The following is a 20,455-nucleotide window of genomic DNA, read 5'->3' on the forward strand; positions in this document are numbered from 1 at the left end:
AAAAGTGGGCTGCTAAATGATAGACACATTTGGTGGCATTTGTCAGCCCTGGTGGCAGACATTTTTTTCTATCAATACCTTAAGGCTTTCAAAAAAAATTCTTCACTTTTTAAAAATCTTTGCACAATGAAATTAATTTAATCTTAATATAAGGGGAAGAGGCTGCTAGTGTCTTGTTAGATCTCTGAGATGTTCATTCAGAGCTTTGCAGTAAGGAATCATGAATATTGTGGCAAAAAGTGTAAGACCTCCTATTTTAATTCTTCTAATTTAACCTTTTTTTAGGCTGATTTTCTTTTTTTTTGCATTTTATTTGGACAGCAAGGCTTTGAATTGTGTTTTATCATATTGGTTTCAATATTTCTCTCTGCACTGTGACTGTACCCATACTTTATGGACATCCCTTCCCATCATTCAGACAGATGAGTATTCAGATTTTCTAAATGGCGTGCTTGCCCACTTGACAAAATCAGTTTGAATAGTGCTACACAATTCACAAAGAATCTACAGATATTACGTAAATTCAGAATAAATTAACATTTGCCTTTAACAGGCTCATTTTGTCTTACTGCTTTAGTTCTGCCTATTCTACAGTAGAATCTGATGGAATGTTCAGAGTTCACATCTTTTCCAGATTATTTTCATTACTTGCTGTGATTTCTCTGTTACTCCATAGATAAGAAATCTGTAGGGCAAAGATTTATATTCCTTCAAATGTAATTAACATCCCTTCAAATTTAAGTAACAGGGATTCTGTAGATCCCTGTTACTGAGCAACAGTTCACAATGGAGTTGTTCATGTGACACAATTTGCTCTAAATCTTATTTTGCAAATGCTTGGATTCTCACAGCACGCTAAGCCAGATTTTCCAAGATACACAGTATGACTGAGTGAGTTGTGTAAATGCCGCTCCGGGAAGTAACCATTTATTAGCAATAGATCAGGTTGGATAATTTAAAAATGCCAAATTTAGACTTTAGAAAGCCAAACCCAAACAAGATTTCAAGATGATTTACAGCAGCTCTTCCTTTAGGGTAGTATTTATTTCTAAAAGGTTTAAGCGCTGGAAGACCTTATTTAAGGTATCGTTATTTTAACATTTAAAGAGGGGAAAAAGCGGTGGGGAGAGCTTTTGCCTGGACAAAATAATAATAGTAATACAGTGCTGAAAGGAATAAGGAAGGCCTTCCTTCAAACTCTCCATCTCTGGGCTCAGGCAGGCGGGAAGCCAACACTAGCTCTTATTGCTCAGGACTAGTTGCCTCCTCAAAGGATGAAGACATTTCAACTTCATGTATGGCCTGGAAAGGATATCTGCCAACTTTTGGTGATAGAGCTTTTCCGCTTCCTCTGCCAGGGCATATTCACGGCGCTCCTCCTCTTTTTCCATTTCACGGGTTTCCTTGAGGTGATCCATCTGAGCACGGAGTTCTTCCTGGTATTGTTTGGACTGCTGCAAACGCCTGCAGGGAACACGCAGAGGGCAAATTCACCAGGCGGCACGGCGGATGGCAGAGGAGCAGACAGCCCAGGGCTGGTTTCCCCGATGCCTTGCAGCTTCTGGGACTTTCCCCAGTCTGGTACCGTTCAAAGTATTTGGAGCCCAGCTGCAGCCGGACACTGTACTGCTTTCCAGTTTAGATAGTCCTCGACTTACGATCGCAATTGGGGACCAGAATTTCCACTGCTAAGGGAATTGTGCCTGATTTTAAGAAGTTTTTTTGCCTTGGCTATTGAGCGAATCAGGGCAGTTAAGAGTTAAGTAAATTCAGCCTCCCCCATTGACTTGGCTTGTGGGAAGCCCTTCGGGAAGGCCCCCAAAGGCAGTCGTGTGGCCCTGGGGCCCTGCGGCCGCCCTAAAGGCACGCCGGTTGCCGACCACCTGAGTTTTGATCATGGGACCAGGGGAGGCCGCGGTGCTCGCAAGTGCAAGGACTGGTTTTAGGATACGGTACTTCTTCAATGCTGCTGTGACTTCAAACCATGGCTACACAAATCGGTTTTTAAGTCGAGGGCTACCTGCGCACGTGGGCATTCAGCAGAAACCACAATGACATCACATCCTCTCGTGACATCACTTGCCTCTCCTTCAAGGTGCCCCTGGGAAGGTCTAGGTGGTCCTCGGCTTACAACCACAATTGAGCTCAAAATTTCTGTTGCTAAGCGAGACATCTGTGAGTTTTGCCCTATTTTACGACCATTCTTACCACAATTCTTAAGTGAATCGCTGTACTTGCTTAGTAACACGGTTGTTAAGTGAATCTGGCTCTCCCCTTGACTTTGCTTGTCAGAAGGCCGCAAAGGGCGATCACGTGACCCCGGGAGACAACGCAATTGTGATAAATGTGAGCCGGCTGCCAAGCGTACGAATTCTGATCACACCTAACCATGGTCGTAAGTATGAAAAAGAGTCGTAATTCACTTTTTTCAGGGCCGTTGTAATTCTGAATGGTCGCTAAATCAACTGTTGTAAATCGAGGACCACCTGTCCCAGGAAACGCCCCCTGACCGGGGAGAGCCAGCCGCGTTGACGGGGCCACTAGCAGTTACCTCGTGTAGATCTCTTGCTCCAGCTGCTGCTGCTCCCGGATGGCGGCCTGGAGCAACTCCTTGTCTTGCAGGAGCTCTTCCTGCTCCCTGGCGTTTCTCTGCACTGGGAGGCGGAAGACGGCACAGGTCATTGGCTAATGTCGAAGGAGAACACGGCTCCCATTGGACAGCCACGCTCAGCAGCCCCACCCCCTTTCCCAATGCAGTTTTGCTCGCTACAAGATCTAGCTATACCACCCACAGACAATCCATGAACCATGCAGAGTCCTTCTTTCAAATATACAGATAATCCTCAGCTTACGACCGCAATTGAGCAAGACAGTTATTAAGTGAGTTTCCCCCCCCCACTTTGCAACCTTTCTTACCATAGTTGTTAATTGAATCACTAGTTGTTAATAATACGTTAAGTGAATCTGGCTTCCCTATTGGCTTTGCTTGTCAGGAGGTTGCAAAAGGCGGTCACCCCACCCTGGGATACTGCAACCATCACAAATAGGAGTCAGTTGCCGAGCGTCCAAGTTTTGACCATGTGACCGTGGGGATGCTGCAGTGGTCACAAGTGTGAAAAATGGTCATAGGTCACTTTTTTCAGGGCTGTTGTTAACCTCGAACGGTCACTAAGTGGAAGGTTGTAAGCCAAGTACCGCCAGTAAAGGGGGCCTGCAATTCCTGAAGGAAAAGCGGATGGCCAATTTAATAAATAACATCTGAAATTGTTGGAAGCCCTGATCAGGTCAGAAGACAGAAGGAAACTGGAAGTTGAGCCATAGCAAAGCCGGCTTCTTTTTGGCCTGGAAACATTTTGCTGCTCACGCAAGCAGCTTTTTCAGTAACCTTCAGACAACTCCGGATGACCGAGGATCTTTATCGACAGAGAAGGAAGCTGTTTCCTAACCTTAGCTGAATTTGCAGGGGGCTTCCATCATCCCTCGACTCTGCCCGGCAACTAACTGGAACAGAACGCCCCACGTACAGCGTACAAATGCAGCTAATTTGAAAATCTGCACTGGTTTCTCAGAGAAACCTCTTCTCTTTGGACAGAACATCCACCTTGTTTCCAAAAGCCAGAGTTCTACTACCCAGCAATTCCAAATGATGGCAAGCGGGGGGGGGGGGACTGGACTTGCAGAAAATCAGTCCTCCCCAACAGCTGCTTACATTTCTCCTCAATCTGGAGCTTCCTTGCGTCCATGACCTCCTTGAGTAACCGATCTCTGGCTAGTCTCAGGGCCTGCTCTTTCTCCGCTCTCTTGGCCCACACCCTGGCAGCATCCTCGGCCCGCAGCCGGTCCATCTCCTTCTCCTGCCGTTTCTCCTCCTCCCTCTGCTGAGCCAGGTAGGCCTGGTACATCTGCTGCTCTTTGAAGAGTTCCCTCTGAAAAGTGCAAAGTGTGTGTGGGGGGGGGGAGGTTTTAAAGGGGAGGAAAGAGGGAGGGGGAGGAAAGAAGGGAGGGGGAGGAGGAGGAGGAGGAAGAAAATATTATTATTATTATTATTATTATTATTATTATTATTATTATTATTATTATTATTATTATTAATCATGGCAGAACCTCCAGTTCTATCGATTACATCCCTGCTGAAAAGCTGCAAGTTCTGGAATTCGGACAATTTTTCCATCCCTTCTTTCCTTTTTTCCTCTTGGTCCTCCTCCCTGTCTCATAACTAGCAAACTGAAACGCATCTCCCCACAGCTGCACAACTTCAGGAGCTGAGGAGAACCTTTCACGCTGCCATCTACCCGTTCGGCCCACCTGCCGGTTGACAGGAAAGGCCGCCTGAGGCCAAGGGAAACCCCGGGGACGGCCTCAGGCAAGCACACGGCTCCCAGGAGGCCTGTTTGTATGCCACTGCCCGGCCTCACCAAACCCAAGCCACGCTGCTTCCCCGGGGGCAGCACTGCCACCCTTGCCCAAAAGGAGGCCTGGGCAAAGGGAAGGTGAAAAAACTACACAGTTAAAAAAAGCAACATCCCATTTGGAAGAAGGGATTGTGTATGGGTACAACATACCTTCCACCATTTTCCCCCCAGTATATGCATTTGTGTAAAGCAACAATCTTCAAAGCTTCAAGTACGAACATATCTCCCAACTTAGTGGCACTGTAGCTTCAACAGCACAAATCACTCTTCCAATTGTGGCCTCAGGGTCACGTGGGAATAGGATGGATGGCTAGTAAGTAGATGACAGACAGACAGACAGACAGACAGAAAGAAAGAAAGATAAAGTAGATAATGATTGATAGTAAGTGGATAGAGATTGATTGATGATCACTAGATAGGTAAGTAGATAGAAAAATAGTGTCAAGGATGAAACTTCAGATTCTCGAACTGGATGTTGATAGAATAGAGATAGATGATAAATGATAAATGATTGATAGTAGATATTCATAGATGATCACTAGATAGATAAGTAGATAGAGATAAATAGATAGCAGATAGCGAGACATGATAGAAATGAAGGTAGATGACAGATGACAGATAATAGACAATATAGATGATAGTTAAGAGATAGAATGATAGAATATAGATGATAAATGATTGATAGTAGATACTGATGATCACTAGATAAGTAGAGATATAGTCACTAGATAGCGAGACAGATGATAGAAATGAAGATAGATGACAGAAGATAGATGGGTGGGTGGGTGGATGGATGGATGGATGATAATCTTGCAGAATATACCGTTAAGTTCACAACCAGGTTCCCTCGTGGCTTTACCTTCCTTTGTTTCTGGCTCTCGGTGTCCTCCAGGGATTCTTGCAGGACGTGATCCAGGATCTTCATTTCCAAAGCCAGCTCGTCTTGCTTTTCCTCGCTGAGACGCCTGGCCTTCTTCTTCATGGCATCCAGCAACATGTCTCTGCATTCTCTCAGTTTCTGCCGCCGTGCTATCTCGGCCTGTTCCTTCTCCAGTTTGAGCAGTTGCCGTTCTTCCTCCTGCGCAAGAGTAGCAGCAGTTGGTTACTCCTCACCTTCTGCCTGACAGGTTCTGCAGGAGCAGACATTGCCCACCCATAGCAGGCTAAAAAGAGTTAACTAGGCGTCACAGATGAAGTAGGCCTGAATGGGGAAGGCTGGCTTCACCAGAGGCTCTGATGAACTTCGTAGTCCTCAAAGTTCTCTTGGAACAGAATGCCTGAGAATCAGCAGCACAATTTCCGCTGTTTTGAGAGGGAGAACAAGGAAACGTAGTTCTCACTCCACAAAGGTTTAATATACTTTAAACCAGACATGTCAAACACAAGGCCCGGGGGCCAGATCCGGCCCGAGAAGTGGTTTCATGCGGCCCGCGAAGCCATCCTGGAAACCGTGAGGGAACGGCCCCCACTGCCTTGGCCCTGGCCCAGAGACCCTCCTCCTGCCAGAGACCCCCAGATCTGTCCCACTCCTGCCCAGGCCCCCATAGGCACCCTTGATGCCAACCATGTAGAGCTGGCCACGCCCACCCAGTAGGCCACGCCCACCCTGGCCATACCCAACCCAGCCCCTTGAGGGCAACCGCACTGCTGATGCGGCCCTCCATGAAATTGAGTTTGACACCCCTGCTTTAAACGTTAAAAGTCTTCTGAGCACCCTCAAACTCCCCTCTAAAAATCTAAGGAAAAATGAAAAATCTTGACTCCAACCACCCATGACATATTCCTTTACTTTACTTTGTGTTACTACCTCTGTGTGCACAGCCCTTGTATTTCCCAAAATTATTGTGCTACCCCTGTGCGTAAGAGGCTGCCCATCCATGATCTACAGGTGAAATCCATGTAACCAGTGATATGGCCAACCACCATAAATCATCATCCGATCTAAACCTGAGTGCAAGGACTGCAGAAGGGAAATAATTATGTACAGCAAATTATGGCAAGCCCCAATAACTCAGGTTTAATTATAGGCCGCTGTCAAATTGATGGGCTACCGATTTTTCTGTTGAAGAAAGAAGGGGGGGGGTGGCAGCGGGTTGGACCTTGGATATGAATTGCAGACTTTGTGCTAAGCAGTGCTTGATAAGGAGGTTTTTCAAGGCAGAGAGAAAGGAATAGAAGCACCGTAAGTCAGAGAAGTGCGAATCGGCTAATTTCTCCTTTCTCCTTCCTATCAGCACCGTGTCAAGTATCCAAGTATGGTATTGCAGGGCACAATAAAGATAGCAAGCGCAGATAGTCCTCCTCGCTTAACAACTGGTTGTATTATGACCATTCAGCAATTGGTTGTTTTATGAGCCACAGAATGGGTGTTTTATGGCCCATAAAGCCATTCCAGCTGTCCTAAAGGTTCAACCCCAACATTTATCTTCTTAAGCAAGACATTCTTTAAGCGAGTTTTGCCCCTTTTTACGACCTTTCTTGCCACGGTTAAGTGATTCACTGCAGTTGTTAAGTTAGTAAGGCGGGTGTTGAGTGAATCTGGCTTCTCCATTGACTTTGCTTGTCAAAAGGTCGCAAAAGGGGATCATGGGACCCTAGGACCCTGGGACCGTCATAAATATGAGTCAGTTGCCAAGCATCCAAATCTTGATCACGTGACCATGGGGATGCTGCAATGGTTGTAAGTCACTTTTTACGGTACTGTTACAACTTCGAATGGTCACTAAACAAATGGTTATAAGTCGAGGACTATCTGTATAAGACTGAGTCACTTGAGGGTCTACCTTCTCCCAAAAAAACCTGCCCAGGCTTCACGCTCCCAGCAGGAGGCCTCGCTCCAGATCCCTTCTTTTAAATCTTCTCATCTAATGAGACCAGGAAAGTGTGTCTTTTCTGTGATTGTCACCAATCTACGACAGGCCCCCAACTCTTCCCCTGTTTAGGAAACCCGTCCAAGCCTGCTTTTCCCTGGCTGAGTGGGGGTCTCCTTTGAGGCTGCTTTGCTACCTGCTTGGTCAGCATTTTACATTTATTGTTATTACTTTTTTTCTTTTTTTGATTCATTTTTACTGCTTTTATGCACGAAACCACCCAGGGCTGGACAGCCTTACGGATCCTAAAAATAAACAAATAAATAAACAGCCCCAAAGGTACTGAAGTAGATAAGGTTGCTTCAAGCGTTGACAGCTGCTCCTAGAGCCGCCCTCGGTTATTAAAACCTTCCACGAGAGAGAAATCCCAGACCTCTGGGGCTACAAAGGCACCACAAGACAGGAAGAATTTGTCTTGTAGGGCCTTTGTAACAGGCTGCACACCCACCACCTCCATCCCAGAATTGTCCCCACAAAGGGGGAGAAACACAAAATCCTGGAGCGATGGACAGAGGATGCCAAGGACGCAAAAGGATCCTGACCAGAAGAACGAGAACAGGGAGGTCAGACGCCTGGGGGGGGGGAAACGCTGGCACTACAGAAGCGCCCTGGGAGTAGCTACTCCTCTCTGCAGGCTGCCAAGCAACGCAGAGTAAGATTGTTGTGGTGAGGGTCCTAAGGGAGGTCTGTAGCCAAGCCTGGCATTTCCATCGGAAGAAAGAGCAGCGAGGCAAAAGGACGGGACGCGCTGCCTAGCGGGAGCCTGGGAGAACGGCTGCCAATCGGATCCGCCCGCCCTGGGCTTCACCGCCAGTCCTTGGGGAGGTATCGGAGGCAAGACGAGAGGCTCTTGGGGTCGACTTATAACCATCTGTAACAACAGCACTGAGAAAAGTGACTTGTGACCAGTCTTCGTGCTTACAACCACTGCAGGATCTCATTTAACGAATGTCTCGCTTAGCAACATAAACTTTGGGTCTGTTGTGGTCATAAGTCAAAGACTACCTGTATCATGGAAGGCTTTAACCAAAACCCTGAACCCTACCTGAGGCCTTTTGGAAACCAGCTTGTGGGCCTTAATGAGCTCGCTAGTAAAGAAGGACTGGATGTTCCCGAGACGGATCTGGACCGTCCTCCAGTTCGGGCATTAAAACTTCTTATTCAGCAGCTCCCAACCTTTTCTGCACTCCGCACCCCTAGAACGCTCCTGATATGTTCTCGCACCCCTTACGAAAGTTTTAAATAACGGCAACGGATTATGCATAAATAGTATAATTTTGAAACTTCTAAACCTGAGTTTTGACCCCTGGCCCCGGAATATCGTCTCGCATCCCCGGTTGGGGGCCCCGGTTCTTATGGATGTCTGTGTGGTACAAGGAGTCCCTGGCTTGAGAGTCGTAACCCGAGGCACCTATATAACATGTGACCACAATTTGTGACAATTTTTGCCCCCCCCAATTGGCATTTACTTCGAGTTTCTTGCAAAAAGCACCCATTGCACACAGTGGATTCACTTCACCACCACCACAAAACATGTTACAAAATGAGGCACGGTCACATGGTGACCCACTTAGTGACCATCACGACGTACGGCCACGATTCCAGGCTCAAGTACAGTCAAGTCGAGGACTCCCTATAATCGGCAAGTGAGAAGCTCCCTCACCATCAGCTTGGCCTCCTCTTCCTTCAGCCGCCTGGCCTCTTCCCGCTGCGCGTCCGCTATGGCCTTCTGGGCGTTGAGCGTGTTAATCATGTCCTCCCTCCAGCCGAACCGTTTCTCGGCCTCCTCGGCGGCTCGTCTCTCCTTGGCCAGCCTGTCCTCCTCCCAGAGGGCGGCGTAGGCGGCCTCCTCCCTCTGCCTCTGCCCGTTCAGCTCCTCCCGGAGGGCCAACTGGGCCGCTCGGTCTCTGCACACCTCCTTCATGTGCTGCTGGTTTAACAGCAGCCGCACCTCCTCACACGTCTCTCTGAAACGAAAGTCAGGAGAAGAGAACGGTTTTAATTTTCAGTTGCCAGATCCAATCTGGATCAGTCACCGGGACCAGAGGTTTTTTCTTCCGAGCTTTTGGACGCGTGCCGGAGCCCCCATCCTCGGGGAACGTCTCCCTACTACCGGCATGGGCACTTTGGGCCGTTCTGCGCTTCCTATTTATGGGGTGCCTTCCTACCGGATGACTGGTGGGTTGATGGCCGGCAATTAGTTTTTAGTGCGTATGAAGAGAGAAGGCTTTATGTCCAATTGGGCAAATAAAGATGCTACCGTAGGATAGGTGAGGATGGATGGACATTAGCCCCAAATGTATTTATTCACTGTACCGTAAGCTACCCACGGTAGGTCCGAAAGGTGCCTTTTTCCAAAGGCATCTGGACTTTCTTTGTCGTTCCTTGAAGACGTTTCCCTCCTCATCCAAGAAAGCCCTTCAGTTCATCCACTGTGAGAATCAACGCTCTCCCTGGCAGCGCTTGAGGCCGCTGGGGGGCTCGCCTGGGCCCCCGGGGCCACCTGAGACAGGTGCCATGGGTTGCGGAATCTTATTGGACGGAGAACTATCCAAGGTACGTCCCATATCAAGTCCTCTCTGAGACAACGATGACCCGGAGGACGGAGCATCTCCAAGGGCGTTCCTGGAGGGAAGTTCCTAGATTTGGCCCACTTACCGGAACTGCTGCTCCCGTTTCTCCGCCACTAGTTTCCGCCGAGCCTCTTCCCTCTTCTCCCTCAGCTCCTTGGCTCTCACCCTCATGCTGTTCTGGCGGCCTTCCAGGGTTTCTTCCTGCGACTCCATTTCAGCGAGGAAGCCCTTCTCTTCAGCTTCCAGGAGATCCCGAAGTCTGGAAAGAGAGCGAGGCAATGGGGTTTTCTCCCAGCCAGGCCGCAAACCTTTGGCAAGTGTTTAGGTTTAAGGCGGCTGGACTTCAACTCCCAGAATTCCCCAGCTTTCCCAATTTTCAAATAAAGGACCTTTGTACATCTCAACCCCCTGTTGTTAAAGCAAACCACTAATGCTGTAATGTTTGTTTCTTCCCCTGGGGTTTATGAATCATAATTTATGATTCAACATTTTAGGCGAACGTGGCTTTCTTGACAGGGTCAACAGGCAGTACAGGTGGTCGTCAACTTACGGCCACAACTGAGCCCCAAATTTCTGTTGTTAAGTGAGAAATGTGTGAAGTGAGTTTTGGCCCCTTTTACAACTTTTTTTGGCCACATTTGTTAAGTGAACCATTGCGGTTGTTAAATTAGTAACACGGTTGTGAGGTGAATCTGGCTTCCCCCTTGACTTTGCTTGTCGGAAGGTTGCAAAAGGGGATCACGTGAGCCCGGGACACGGCGACCGTCATAAATAGATAAATAAGTAATTCAGGGCCCGACTCATGGGGAGGGGTCACACTCTTGACCTGGTTTTCTTATCTGGACAATGGTTGGATGATCTGGGAGGGGGCTTGCCAACTATTGTCCCCCTGTCATGGTCCGATCATTATCTCCTACGGCTGGTCTTCCGCTATGCCACCCCCCGCCGCCATCATGGTGGAAGGAGAACAACATTTTGAAGTGAAAGAAATCTTAGATTCCAGAAAACACCATGTAACGATACAATATTTAGTGGCATGGAAACACCTCCCCTCCTCAGAAAATGAGTGGGTTAACAAACTCCATGTTAAAGCACCTAAGTTGCTTAAGAGGTTTCATACAGAATATCCAAACAAACCAGGCTAACATTTATAAGTTTTCTTTCCCCACAGATGGACTCATCTTTTTTCTGAAAGGAGAGCCGAATGTCAGAATCCATTTATATCTCATTTCATAATTGTATAGGTAGAACAACGTGCTATTACTGGGGATTCTGCCATCTCTTCGAGGGGGGGGAGAGGATGGTTACTAAAGCGATTTTCAAACAACAGGGGATGTTTTAACGGGGGAAGGGAGGGGGACAGACAGGTCTGGATTGTATCTTCATTTACAACTGAAAAGGAAAGCAATAAGCATAAAACCAAAGAGAGTTCCCTTTCCCATGGAAGGGCCTGACACCTAGCAACTGACGACAGCCTGACCAAATGGATGAGGGGAGGGGCTGAAATGGGAATGGTTTATATAGGATTGGAAAGTAACCTTTGTCAGATTCCGTCTTGTATTCCCACAATCGATTCCTTCCTAGTAAACATTTTCCTTTTGGACTAAACTTGCATCCAAGAGTTCTTATTTCCTAAGATGTGGATTGAGGTGGGTCCTGACAGTTGAGAGTGTGGTGGCGCATCAGCTTCCTCTGATCCTGGAGGAACCTGATTATCTTGACCCGTAACAATTGGGCTTCAGGCCCGGGTACAGCACAGAGACAGCATTGGTCGTGCTGGTGAATGATCTCTGGCGGGCTCGGGACAGGGGTTGTTCCTCTGTCCTAGTCCTATTAGACCTCTCAGCGGCTTTTGATACCATCGACCATGGTATCCTACTGCGGCGTCTCAGGGGGTTGGGAGTGGGAGGCACCGTTTTACGGTGGTTCTCCTCCTATCTCCTGGGACGCTCGCAGTTGGTGTTGACGGGAGGGCAGAGGTCCGCCCCGAGGTCTCTCATTTGTGGAGTTCCTCAGGGGTCAGTTCTCTCTCTCCTCCTGTTCAACATCTATATGAAGCCGCTGGGCGAGCTCATTCGTGGTTTCGGGGTGGGGTATCATCAGTATGCTGATGATACCCAACTTTTTCTTTCCACCCCGAACCAACCCAGTGATGCCCTCGACGTGATGTCCCGTTGCCTGGAGGCGGTTCAGGTTTGGATGGGGAGAAACAGGCTTCGTCTCAACCCTGCCAAGACTGAGTGGCTGTGCATACCGGCATCTCGGGTTAACCAGTTTGTTCCATCATTAATGTTGGGGGGGTGAGGTATTACCCCCCCCCCCGTTGATAGGGCTCGTAACTTGGGCGTCCTCCTGGATTCACGGCTCAGCTTTGAAAATCATATAGGAGCCGTGACCAGGGGGGCTTTTGCCCAGGTTCGCCTGGTGCACCAGTTGCGGCCCTATCTGGACCGAGATGCCCTACACACAGTCACCCATGCGCTCGTGACCTCCTGTTCTGTTCCAGCCTACTACCGGCCCTGCAGAAAAGGCAGGGACAACCCCTTTACAAAAGGCTGGAAGTAAGCCTGCCAAATTTATTTACACAAAACAGATCCAAAACAGAGCAAACTGAGCAAAACAAAATATGAACCACTAAAACAGCAGCTATTCAAACGGTTGCCTTCAGCAAACCAGCCCTCCCACACATTCCCCTTTTAAACAGTTCAAGGCGTGGCTTCTCTCTGCCTCCTTCCGAGGTGCCCCTTTGCCTTCCTCTGTTTACTCCTGATTGACTGCCTCCTGTGTTGGGCGTCCTTGAACAGGGCCAGCTGTGGGTCATCTTCATCCATGCTGTCAGGCTCACACAGCTGGGTCTGCGTAGTAACCAGATGGGAGGGGCCTGGCTGAGAGCTCTGCGAAGCCTCAGAACTGTCCTCTGCAGGCTCTCCAAACCCCTCCTCCTCCTCCTCTGAATCGTCCAACCCAACTGCCGAACCCACAGGCTTACCCTGAATCACAACACCTCCCGGCCAGACTACTGCAATGCTCTCTACATGGGGCTGCCCTTGAGGACCACTTGGAAGCTTCAACTGGTGCAGAATGCAGCCACGCAAGTTGTGATGGGAGTTTCCCGATACTCCCGTGTAACGCCTCTTCTCCGCGAGCTGCATTGGCTTCCGGTTGCCCTCCGGGTGAGATTCAAGGTGGTGGTGATGACCTATAAAGCCCTAAATGGCTTGGGTCCGGATTATCTGAGGGAACACCTGCTGCCGGCATCAACTTCCCATCGTCCTGTGCGCTCCCACAGGGAGGGCCTTCTTAGGGTACCGCCGGTGAAGGATTGCTGGCGGGTGACTCCCAGAGAGAGGGCCTTCTCTGTGGGTGCGCCTGCCCTTTGGAACCAACTTCCGATGGAACTTAGGGCTGCCTCCGACCTCCGGTCATTCCGCCGGGACCTGAAAACTTGGCTCTTTGAGCTGTCGGGCCTAGACTGAGGGGTTTTAATTGGGTTTTAATGTTTTAACTTTTTAAATTTTGGGCTTTAAATTTAATTAATTGTTTTTTTAAAAAAATTTTTAACTTTTGTATGGTATGATTTTAATTGCCCTGTAAACCGCCCTGAGTCCTACGGGAATAGGGCGGTATATAAGTCAAAATAATAATAAATAAATAAATAAATAAATAAATAAATAAATAAATAAATGTGAGTCAGCTGTCAAGCATCCGAATGCAAATCACATGACCATGGGGATGCTACAACAAACGTAAATGTGCAAAATGGTCATAAGTCACTTTTATCAGTGTGGCTGTAACTTTGAACTGTCATTAAACAAGCTGTTGTCGAGGTCTACCTGCACTGCGCAGATCTCCTGCCGGTTTTTCTCTCCTCAGTCAGCCAAAATGAAAACCCACCCACCCCCTTCGTTAGGAAAGGCCGGGTGCTTCTTCTCTACCTGTCCTTCCTCTCTTCCTCGCCAGCCAGGTAAGCCTGCATTTCCACCCCAATCCTCTTCTGGACCTCCTGGTGCACTCGTTTCCGCTCACTGATATCCTCCATTTTACCCTTAATGATCCCGAGGTGGTGGGATCTGGCGTAGCGGGCAAATTCATGGCGCTTTGCTTCCTGATCCCTCCAGTACAGGAGCTGCTTCTGGCTATCCTCCGCTGTATTGGGCAGCTTGGCTCTCTGCAGGAAGAAATGCGATTTAATCGAAGCCTCTGGTCACCTCCGCAGAAGAGAAGGAAGGGGGCTGCCCCCTTGGCACAAGCTTTTGCCAGCAGTTGCCCGTTCACCAGATTAATTTGCCAGGTTAACCCCACTTTACAAGGCCTTGGTAAGGCCACCCTTGGCATGCTGCATCCAGCTTTGGTCACCACAGTGTAAGAAAGATGTTGAGACTCTAGAACAGGGTTGTCAAACTGCCGGTCCGCAGGCCGGATGCATCGTAGCGAAACCGTGCCCACCCCATTGCCAGCAATGGGAAAAAAGTCGTGATATGTCGCAACATGTCACATGACATTGCGAGCTTGACACCCCTGCTCTAGAAAGAGTGCAGAGAAGAGCAACAAAGATGATCAGAGGACTGGAGGGTAAAACGTATGAAGAACAGTTGATGATATTGGGTATGTCCAGTTTAGTGAAAAGAAGGACGAGGGGGGACAGGATAGCAGTCTTCCAATATCTCAGGGGCTGGCACAAAGAAGAGGGAGTCAAGCTGTTCTCCAAAGCACCTGAAGGCAGGAGAAGAAGCAACGGATGGAAACTAGTCAAGGAGAGAAGCAACCTGGAATTAAGGAGAAATTTCCTGACAGTTAGAACAATTAATCAGTGGAACAGCTGGCCTCCAGAAGCTGTGAATGCTCCAACACTGGAAGTTTTTAAGATGTCTGAAATGGTGTAGGGTTTCCAGCCTGAGCAGGCGGTCGGACTAGAAGACCTCCAAGGTCCCTTCCAACTCTGTTATTTTGCAATCAAGGGGTGGCTGAAATGCCTAGGACTGGTTGAACATCCAGTTTTTCTGCATCAGTGTTTTGCAAAAGTGTCACCTCTAAGAAGTGTGGAATTCCCAGAATTCTCCAGCCAGCTGAGTTTGAAAAACATTGGTCTAATCCTCAGTAGTCCCTCCGTCTTTTATTTTTAAGGAGGTAATGCCACACCAAGCCCTGGGCCGGAGCCCCTGCCCTTATCTTATGCTGATCCTCCATGGTCAGAAGCAATCCGTCCCTTAATCCCAGACTCACTACTATACAGCACCATAAGCGGCAAGCAGCTTCGTTCCTTTGCGTGCCATTTATTGAAGTCGTTATACCAAATTAGGTTCTGACGATTTGCAAAACCCGGAAAATATTGCAAGCCGCCCAGTGTTACCCCGCGGTAAGATGGGCAGCCAATACATTTAATAAATCAATAAATTATTATTGCCGTTATTGTTATTGTTATTGTTTTCTGTGGCGGCTCCACATCCCGCCGGGACCTGCTGCTCTTTGGGCTTCTTAGAGGAAAACGCGTGTCCGGGGCTGCTAGCTCGGTAGGCGGCTTCCCCCAACGCGAGAGCAAGCGGGACGAAGCCTTGTGCCCGGGGAAAGCCGCGCGCGGCGGAACGGCCTTGAGGACTAGCCGCTTCGCTCGCCCCCCCTTCCCCGTCGGCGACTCACCAGGGCCACGACGTAGGGCTTGGGGCCCGGCACCTCCCGGTACACGCGGCCCCGGTCGTCCATCATCCTGCCGGCCGCCTCCCGGACTGGCCGCGGGCTCCGACGCGCCGCAGTTGCCGCGGCAACCAACGCCGGGGACGGTGACGTCACCAGAAAGCGGCGACCCCCGCCGGGGCCTCGCCTGGGCATCCCCCTGCCGGGGGGGGGGGGCAGGGGCGAGGGACGCTTGCAGCCCCCCCCCCCACTTATCCTAAGAGTTTCCTTGTTAAAAACTGCAGTGCAGAAAAAGGTAATTTCAGCCAGTTCACGAATGAGGGAGGGAGATTTGAGCCTCTTTTTTCTGGCTTTGCTTGACCGGAACAGGGGTGACCCTCTCTTTTGCCTCTTGTGGAAAACCCTCGAGAAAGGTTTCATCCGCTTAAGCTTTTAGAACTACCAATCTCAGGTATCAGCCACGGGCTGGATGAAAAGGGAAAGGACGTTGCCTTAGAGAAGGATTTTGCAAAGAATTATGCAGATTCGTTCACACAACCCAGGCTAATAAAACGTCCAGAATTCATACAGTATATTATGCCCAAAGAAGCCACATTAGAATATTATTAGACATGTGGAGATTATATTAGAGAATATTTACACATGCATAGAGAATATTAGATAAATAGAGATAAACTATTCACCTTTCAGAAGAGATTGTAAACAAGCTAAGAAGGAAATGAGAAGACCAGAACACCTCCTGTCTAGCAGTCCCACACCCAGAGAATCAGGGATTAACACCAGACTGACCAGCAAACAGAAAACGATACCCTCGTCCAGGAACTACCAGGAGAAAACAACAGCCCCCAGCCCCCTTGGAAGGACCGGCTACTGTGCGTGAACATCGAACAAACTTAACATTCCCTACCATGTTACTTAGTCAGGCAATGAAACATTTGCAAATACAGTTAGTCCTCGAGTTATAGCTGTAATCGAGGCCCACAATTACAGCTTTAAATCATGACGGTCGTAAAGCAGATCACTATGTGACCCGGCCTCATTTTACAACTTTTGTGGTAGTTGGTAAGCAAAGCACGTCGGTTGTGAAACGAACAGGGAGTTTGTTAAGCGAACTCACTGTTTGCCATGGGGTAGTTTTTGCCAAAAGCCAAAAGTAAATGCCATTGTTGATCATGAGACCGAGGGGGGGGCGCAGGGGGAGGGGCGGATGTCAGAACTTTGAAGCTGGATCATAAGTTCCTTTTTCTGGATCTGTTGTAACCTTGGTCACTAAGCGACTGGTCATAAGTTGAGGATTACCTGTTCTCTGAGTTTGGTTGTTTATAGGTAATCCTCAACTTATGACCAGTCACTTAGTGACCAAGGTTACAACAGATCCAGAAAAAGGAACTTATGATCCGGCTTCAAAGTCCTCACAACGCACAGAGACAATGTCTGGATTGGCAGGGCACACCCAACGGGCCTGCATGCATCACGCATGTCTCTGCATGTATGACACTGTGCATCAGAGACAGCCATGAAGACGCACATCTTTATGATATCCCCTTTGGAGCGTTGGAACGCACTTTGTGTGTGCGCAGATGCTTCAGCTGCTGCACAATGCCACATGAATCCACATCAGGACACAGGTTGGCCGTCTGGAGCAGGGGGGGGGTTGGCTGTTCAGACCACTGTCCTGGCTACCGGTCTATTTCCAGGTCAAATGCAAAGGGCCTTGGTTATGACATAGGAGGGGCCCTCTGTGACTGGGGGCCCAGCCTTGTGACAGGCCCAAGTGGCCCTCCCCTCTTTGCCCCTCCTTGGGAAGAGGCGGCTCGGCTCACCCAGTCCTCTTTCGGGAAGCCTGGCCCTGGAGGTCCATTTGCCTGGCAAGGTGAGGAGAAATACCGGTAGATGCGCCTGGGTTGCTTCTCCCCATGACCTTCTGGTAATGTTTTAAAAGAGAAAGAAGAAAGCATTTTAGGGATACTTTAAATGGTCTTTTTCCTTATAGCATTATAAAGAATACAGTGGTAGGACGAGCAGCAAAGAGCTAATTAAATTTGACTTTTCTATTTATTAAAGGAAAGCAATAATTTCTCTTCATCTATTCTCATTCTTTTAAAAAAAGGACAATTCTGCCCCCTCGTGCCTGTTTACTTTCAGTAGCTTAGTACGCGGTAATTGCTTCTGAAGTAGCTCAAAAATGAAAGGCAGTAACATTTTTTTTTCATCTCCAGAGAAACTGGCGTGTAAACTGAGAATGGTTCAAAGGAAATCAAACAAAGCAATTTTGTCCAGTTTTGGCACTTTTAAAAGTTGTAATCTTACAGAAAATAAGTTTTCACTGAGATTCAAATTAGGATCACTCATTTCATTAAACCTCAATGTGGGTTAGAGTGTTGTACAAATCCAGCAGTGGTTTATGATTTTGCATTTTATATAAATCCAGACAGGGTGGCTTATTTAATAAACCATGGTTAAAATAAGCCATAGCTTAGTGCAAGATGAGAGCCCACAGAAACGTCTACATTCCTAAGAGGTTGGAGTTTTTTGTGTATTCTGGATATTGATAGCCTGAGTTTTGAGGTAAGGCTGTGGGCCAATTCTGGAAGACTGGACTGTGGAAAAGAGTGGATAAAATGGCCCAGAAGTGGCCATTCACAAAACTTTCTTTTACTAGAAGGTGAATTAGCCTTACAGGTGCTCTCTCCAACTTAGCAAAACCTTAGCAGAGGGACTGCTGTTTTGCCTGGGGATGCTACTTTGGGCTCCAAGGGCAGTTTTTTCCATATGGGTTTTATAAATGGCTTCTTATATATTTTATTTTCTTTATTTTGCTAGCCTCCCACAGTTTTAGTGAGCTACTTTGATGTGGTCCTACTTAGGCATGAAAGCCAGTTGGGTGACTTTGGGCCAATCACCAGGAGATGGTGAGTTCTAATCCTGCCTTAGGTCCCAAAGCCTGCCGGTTGACCTTGGGCCAGTCATTCTCAGTCTAACCCACAGGTGTCAACTTGCCACGCCACGTGACGTGTCGCAACGTATCGCGACTTTTTGCATTGCCAACAATGGGAAGGGCGCGGCTTCGGTATGATGAAACCGGCCCAAAGGGCCGGCAGTTTGACACCCCTGATCTAACCCATCTCGCAGGTTTGTTGTTGTGTGGAAAATAGGAAGGCAGAGGTGTATTATGTACGGTTGGTAAGTTGAGTTACTTGTAAAAGTAGGATAAAAATCAAACAATAGTATATACAATGGATGGCCATATAATTTCCTTAATAAATACTATAAAGGCCTTGCTGAAAATGAAAATGTTATAGGTAGTACTGAACGTATGACTACAATTGAACCCAATATGTCCATTGCTAAGCAAGACCATTGTTAAATGAGTTTTGCCCCATTTTGCGACCTTTCTTGCCCCAATTGTTAAATGAATCGTTGCAGTTGCTAAGTTAGTCCCACGTTTGTTAAGTGAATCTGACCCCCCCTTGACTTTGCTTGTCAGAAGGTCTGATAAAGGAGATCAAATGTCCAAAATTCAGGCTCTTGGTCTGGCAGGTCTTTGTGACAGCCGCTGCAGTGTCCTGGAGTCACATAACTGGCATTTCCTACCTTTTCAACAGGCTTCCAACAAGGAAATTCAACATAATTCCATTAAAAACTTCAGTGATTCTCTTAACAATTGTGGCAGAAAAGGTCATAAAATTGAGCACAACTCACTTAACAACTGCCTTGCTTAGCAACAGAAATTCTGCTCCCAACTGTGGTTATAAGTCGAGGACTACCTGAACCAAGCCATGGTTTGCAGACCATGGTGGCCTAAAACAAACAAATTGCTTAGCTGGCTTAATGTGACTCCCTCAACCTCTCTTGTTTTATGGGTGGGACTTATGGTGATGTCACATTGAACCACAAGCTAGCCAGACTTGTTTTAATCTAACGGGGTAGAATCCCAATTTGATTAGCTTATAGACCAGGATTTTGTGTGGTCCCAGAAAGTGGGGGAAAATTGTAGAAATCCTGATCAAAGATGCCGTGCGCCAGCAGCCACAGGGTCAGAACCAAGTTGGTGTCTCGTTGGTACCAACAACAGCCTGCTAGGGTGCCAAGCCTCAAGTACAGTGGCTGTTTGAGAACCAGCTAGGCATAGTGGTTAAGGACACCAGGCTAGAATCCATGGAACTGAGTTCTAGTCCTGCCTTAGACTTTGGGCCCATCCTTTTCAGTCTCAGGAAGACAAAGACAAGAGTAAACCATTTCCGAAAATGTTGCCAAGAAAATTGCAGGGATTTGTCGGTGTATTTGCCAAGAATAAAATATAAAGATTTTTACAAAAGCAAAAACAAAACAAAAGTATATAGACCCATATATTATATAGGCTGCTAGCTTATAATTCAGTCTCAATATTTGTAACTCAGGGTTGAACAGAGATCCTTGGCTGCTCTCTGAATACTGAATGAACTCAGTTGCCAGCAATGGCAATACAGGATAAATTATAAGGGTTGCTTGGTGCTCTTTGAGGTGGGCTGCTTCCTTGCAGACGTTTCATTTCCCAAATTAAGCAACATCATCAGGGCTAGTGTGATCAGGGATCGTTGACTAACTCTGATGATGTTACCTAGTAATGAAACGCCTGCAAGAAAACAACCCAGCTCAGAGAGCACCAAAAGGTAAAGGTGAAGGTTCCCCCACAGATGCGTGCTAGTCGTTTCCGACTCTAGGGGCCGGTGCCCATCTCCGTTTCAAAGCCGAAGAGCCAGTGCTTGTCCGAGGACGTCTCCGTGGTCATGTGGCCGGCCTGACTAGACGCCAAAGGCGCACGGAACGCTGTTACCTTCCCACCGCAGTGGTCCCTATTTTTCTACCTGCATTTTTACGTACTTTTGAACTGCTAGGTGGGCAGAAGCTGGGACGAGTAACAGGCGCTCACTCTGCTACGCGGCACTCGGGATTCGACCCACCAAACTGCCGACCTTCTGACCAGCAA

At 48.0% G+C, this 20,455-nt stretch overlaps 1 protein-coding gene across 1 annotated transcript; it reads right to left on the minus strand.

Annotated features, from left to right (window-relative positions):
• Positions 1-1,235: 1,235 nt before the first annotated feature.
• On the minus strand, positions 1,236-15,558 carry CFAP53 (cilia and flagella associated protein 53; the record flags this gene model as incomplete). Its single annotated transcript, XM_083352903.1, has 8 exons — positions 1,236-1,464; positions 2,552-2,654; positions 3,710-3,926; positions 5,272-5,490; positions 8,946-9,249; positions 9,941-10,114; positions 13,791-14,023; positions 15,493-15,558. 8 exons carry the CDS (start codon positions 15,556-15,558, stop codon positions 1,236-1,238), a joined length of 1,545 nt encoding a protein of 514 aa, XP_083209029.1.
• Between the last annotated feature and the right edge of the window lie 4,897 nt (positions 15,559-20,455).

The sequence above is a fragment of the Vipera ursinii genome, assembly GCF_947247035.1.
Source record: "Vipera ursinii genome assembly, chromosome: 2".
Classification (NCBI taxonomy): Eukaryota; Metazoa; Chordata; class Lepidosauria; order Squamata; family Viperidae; genus Vipera; species Vipera ursinii.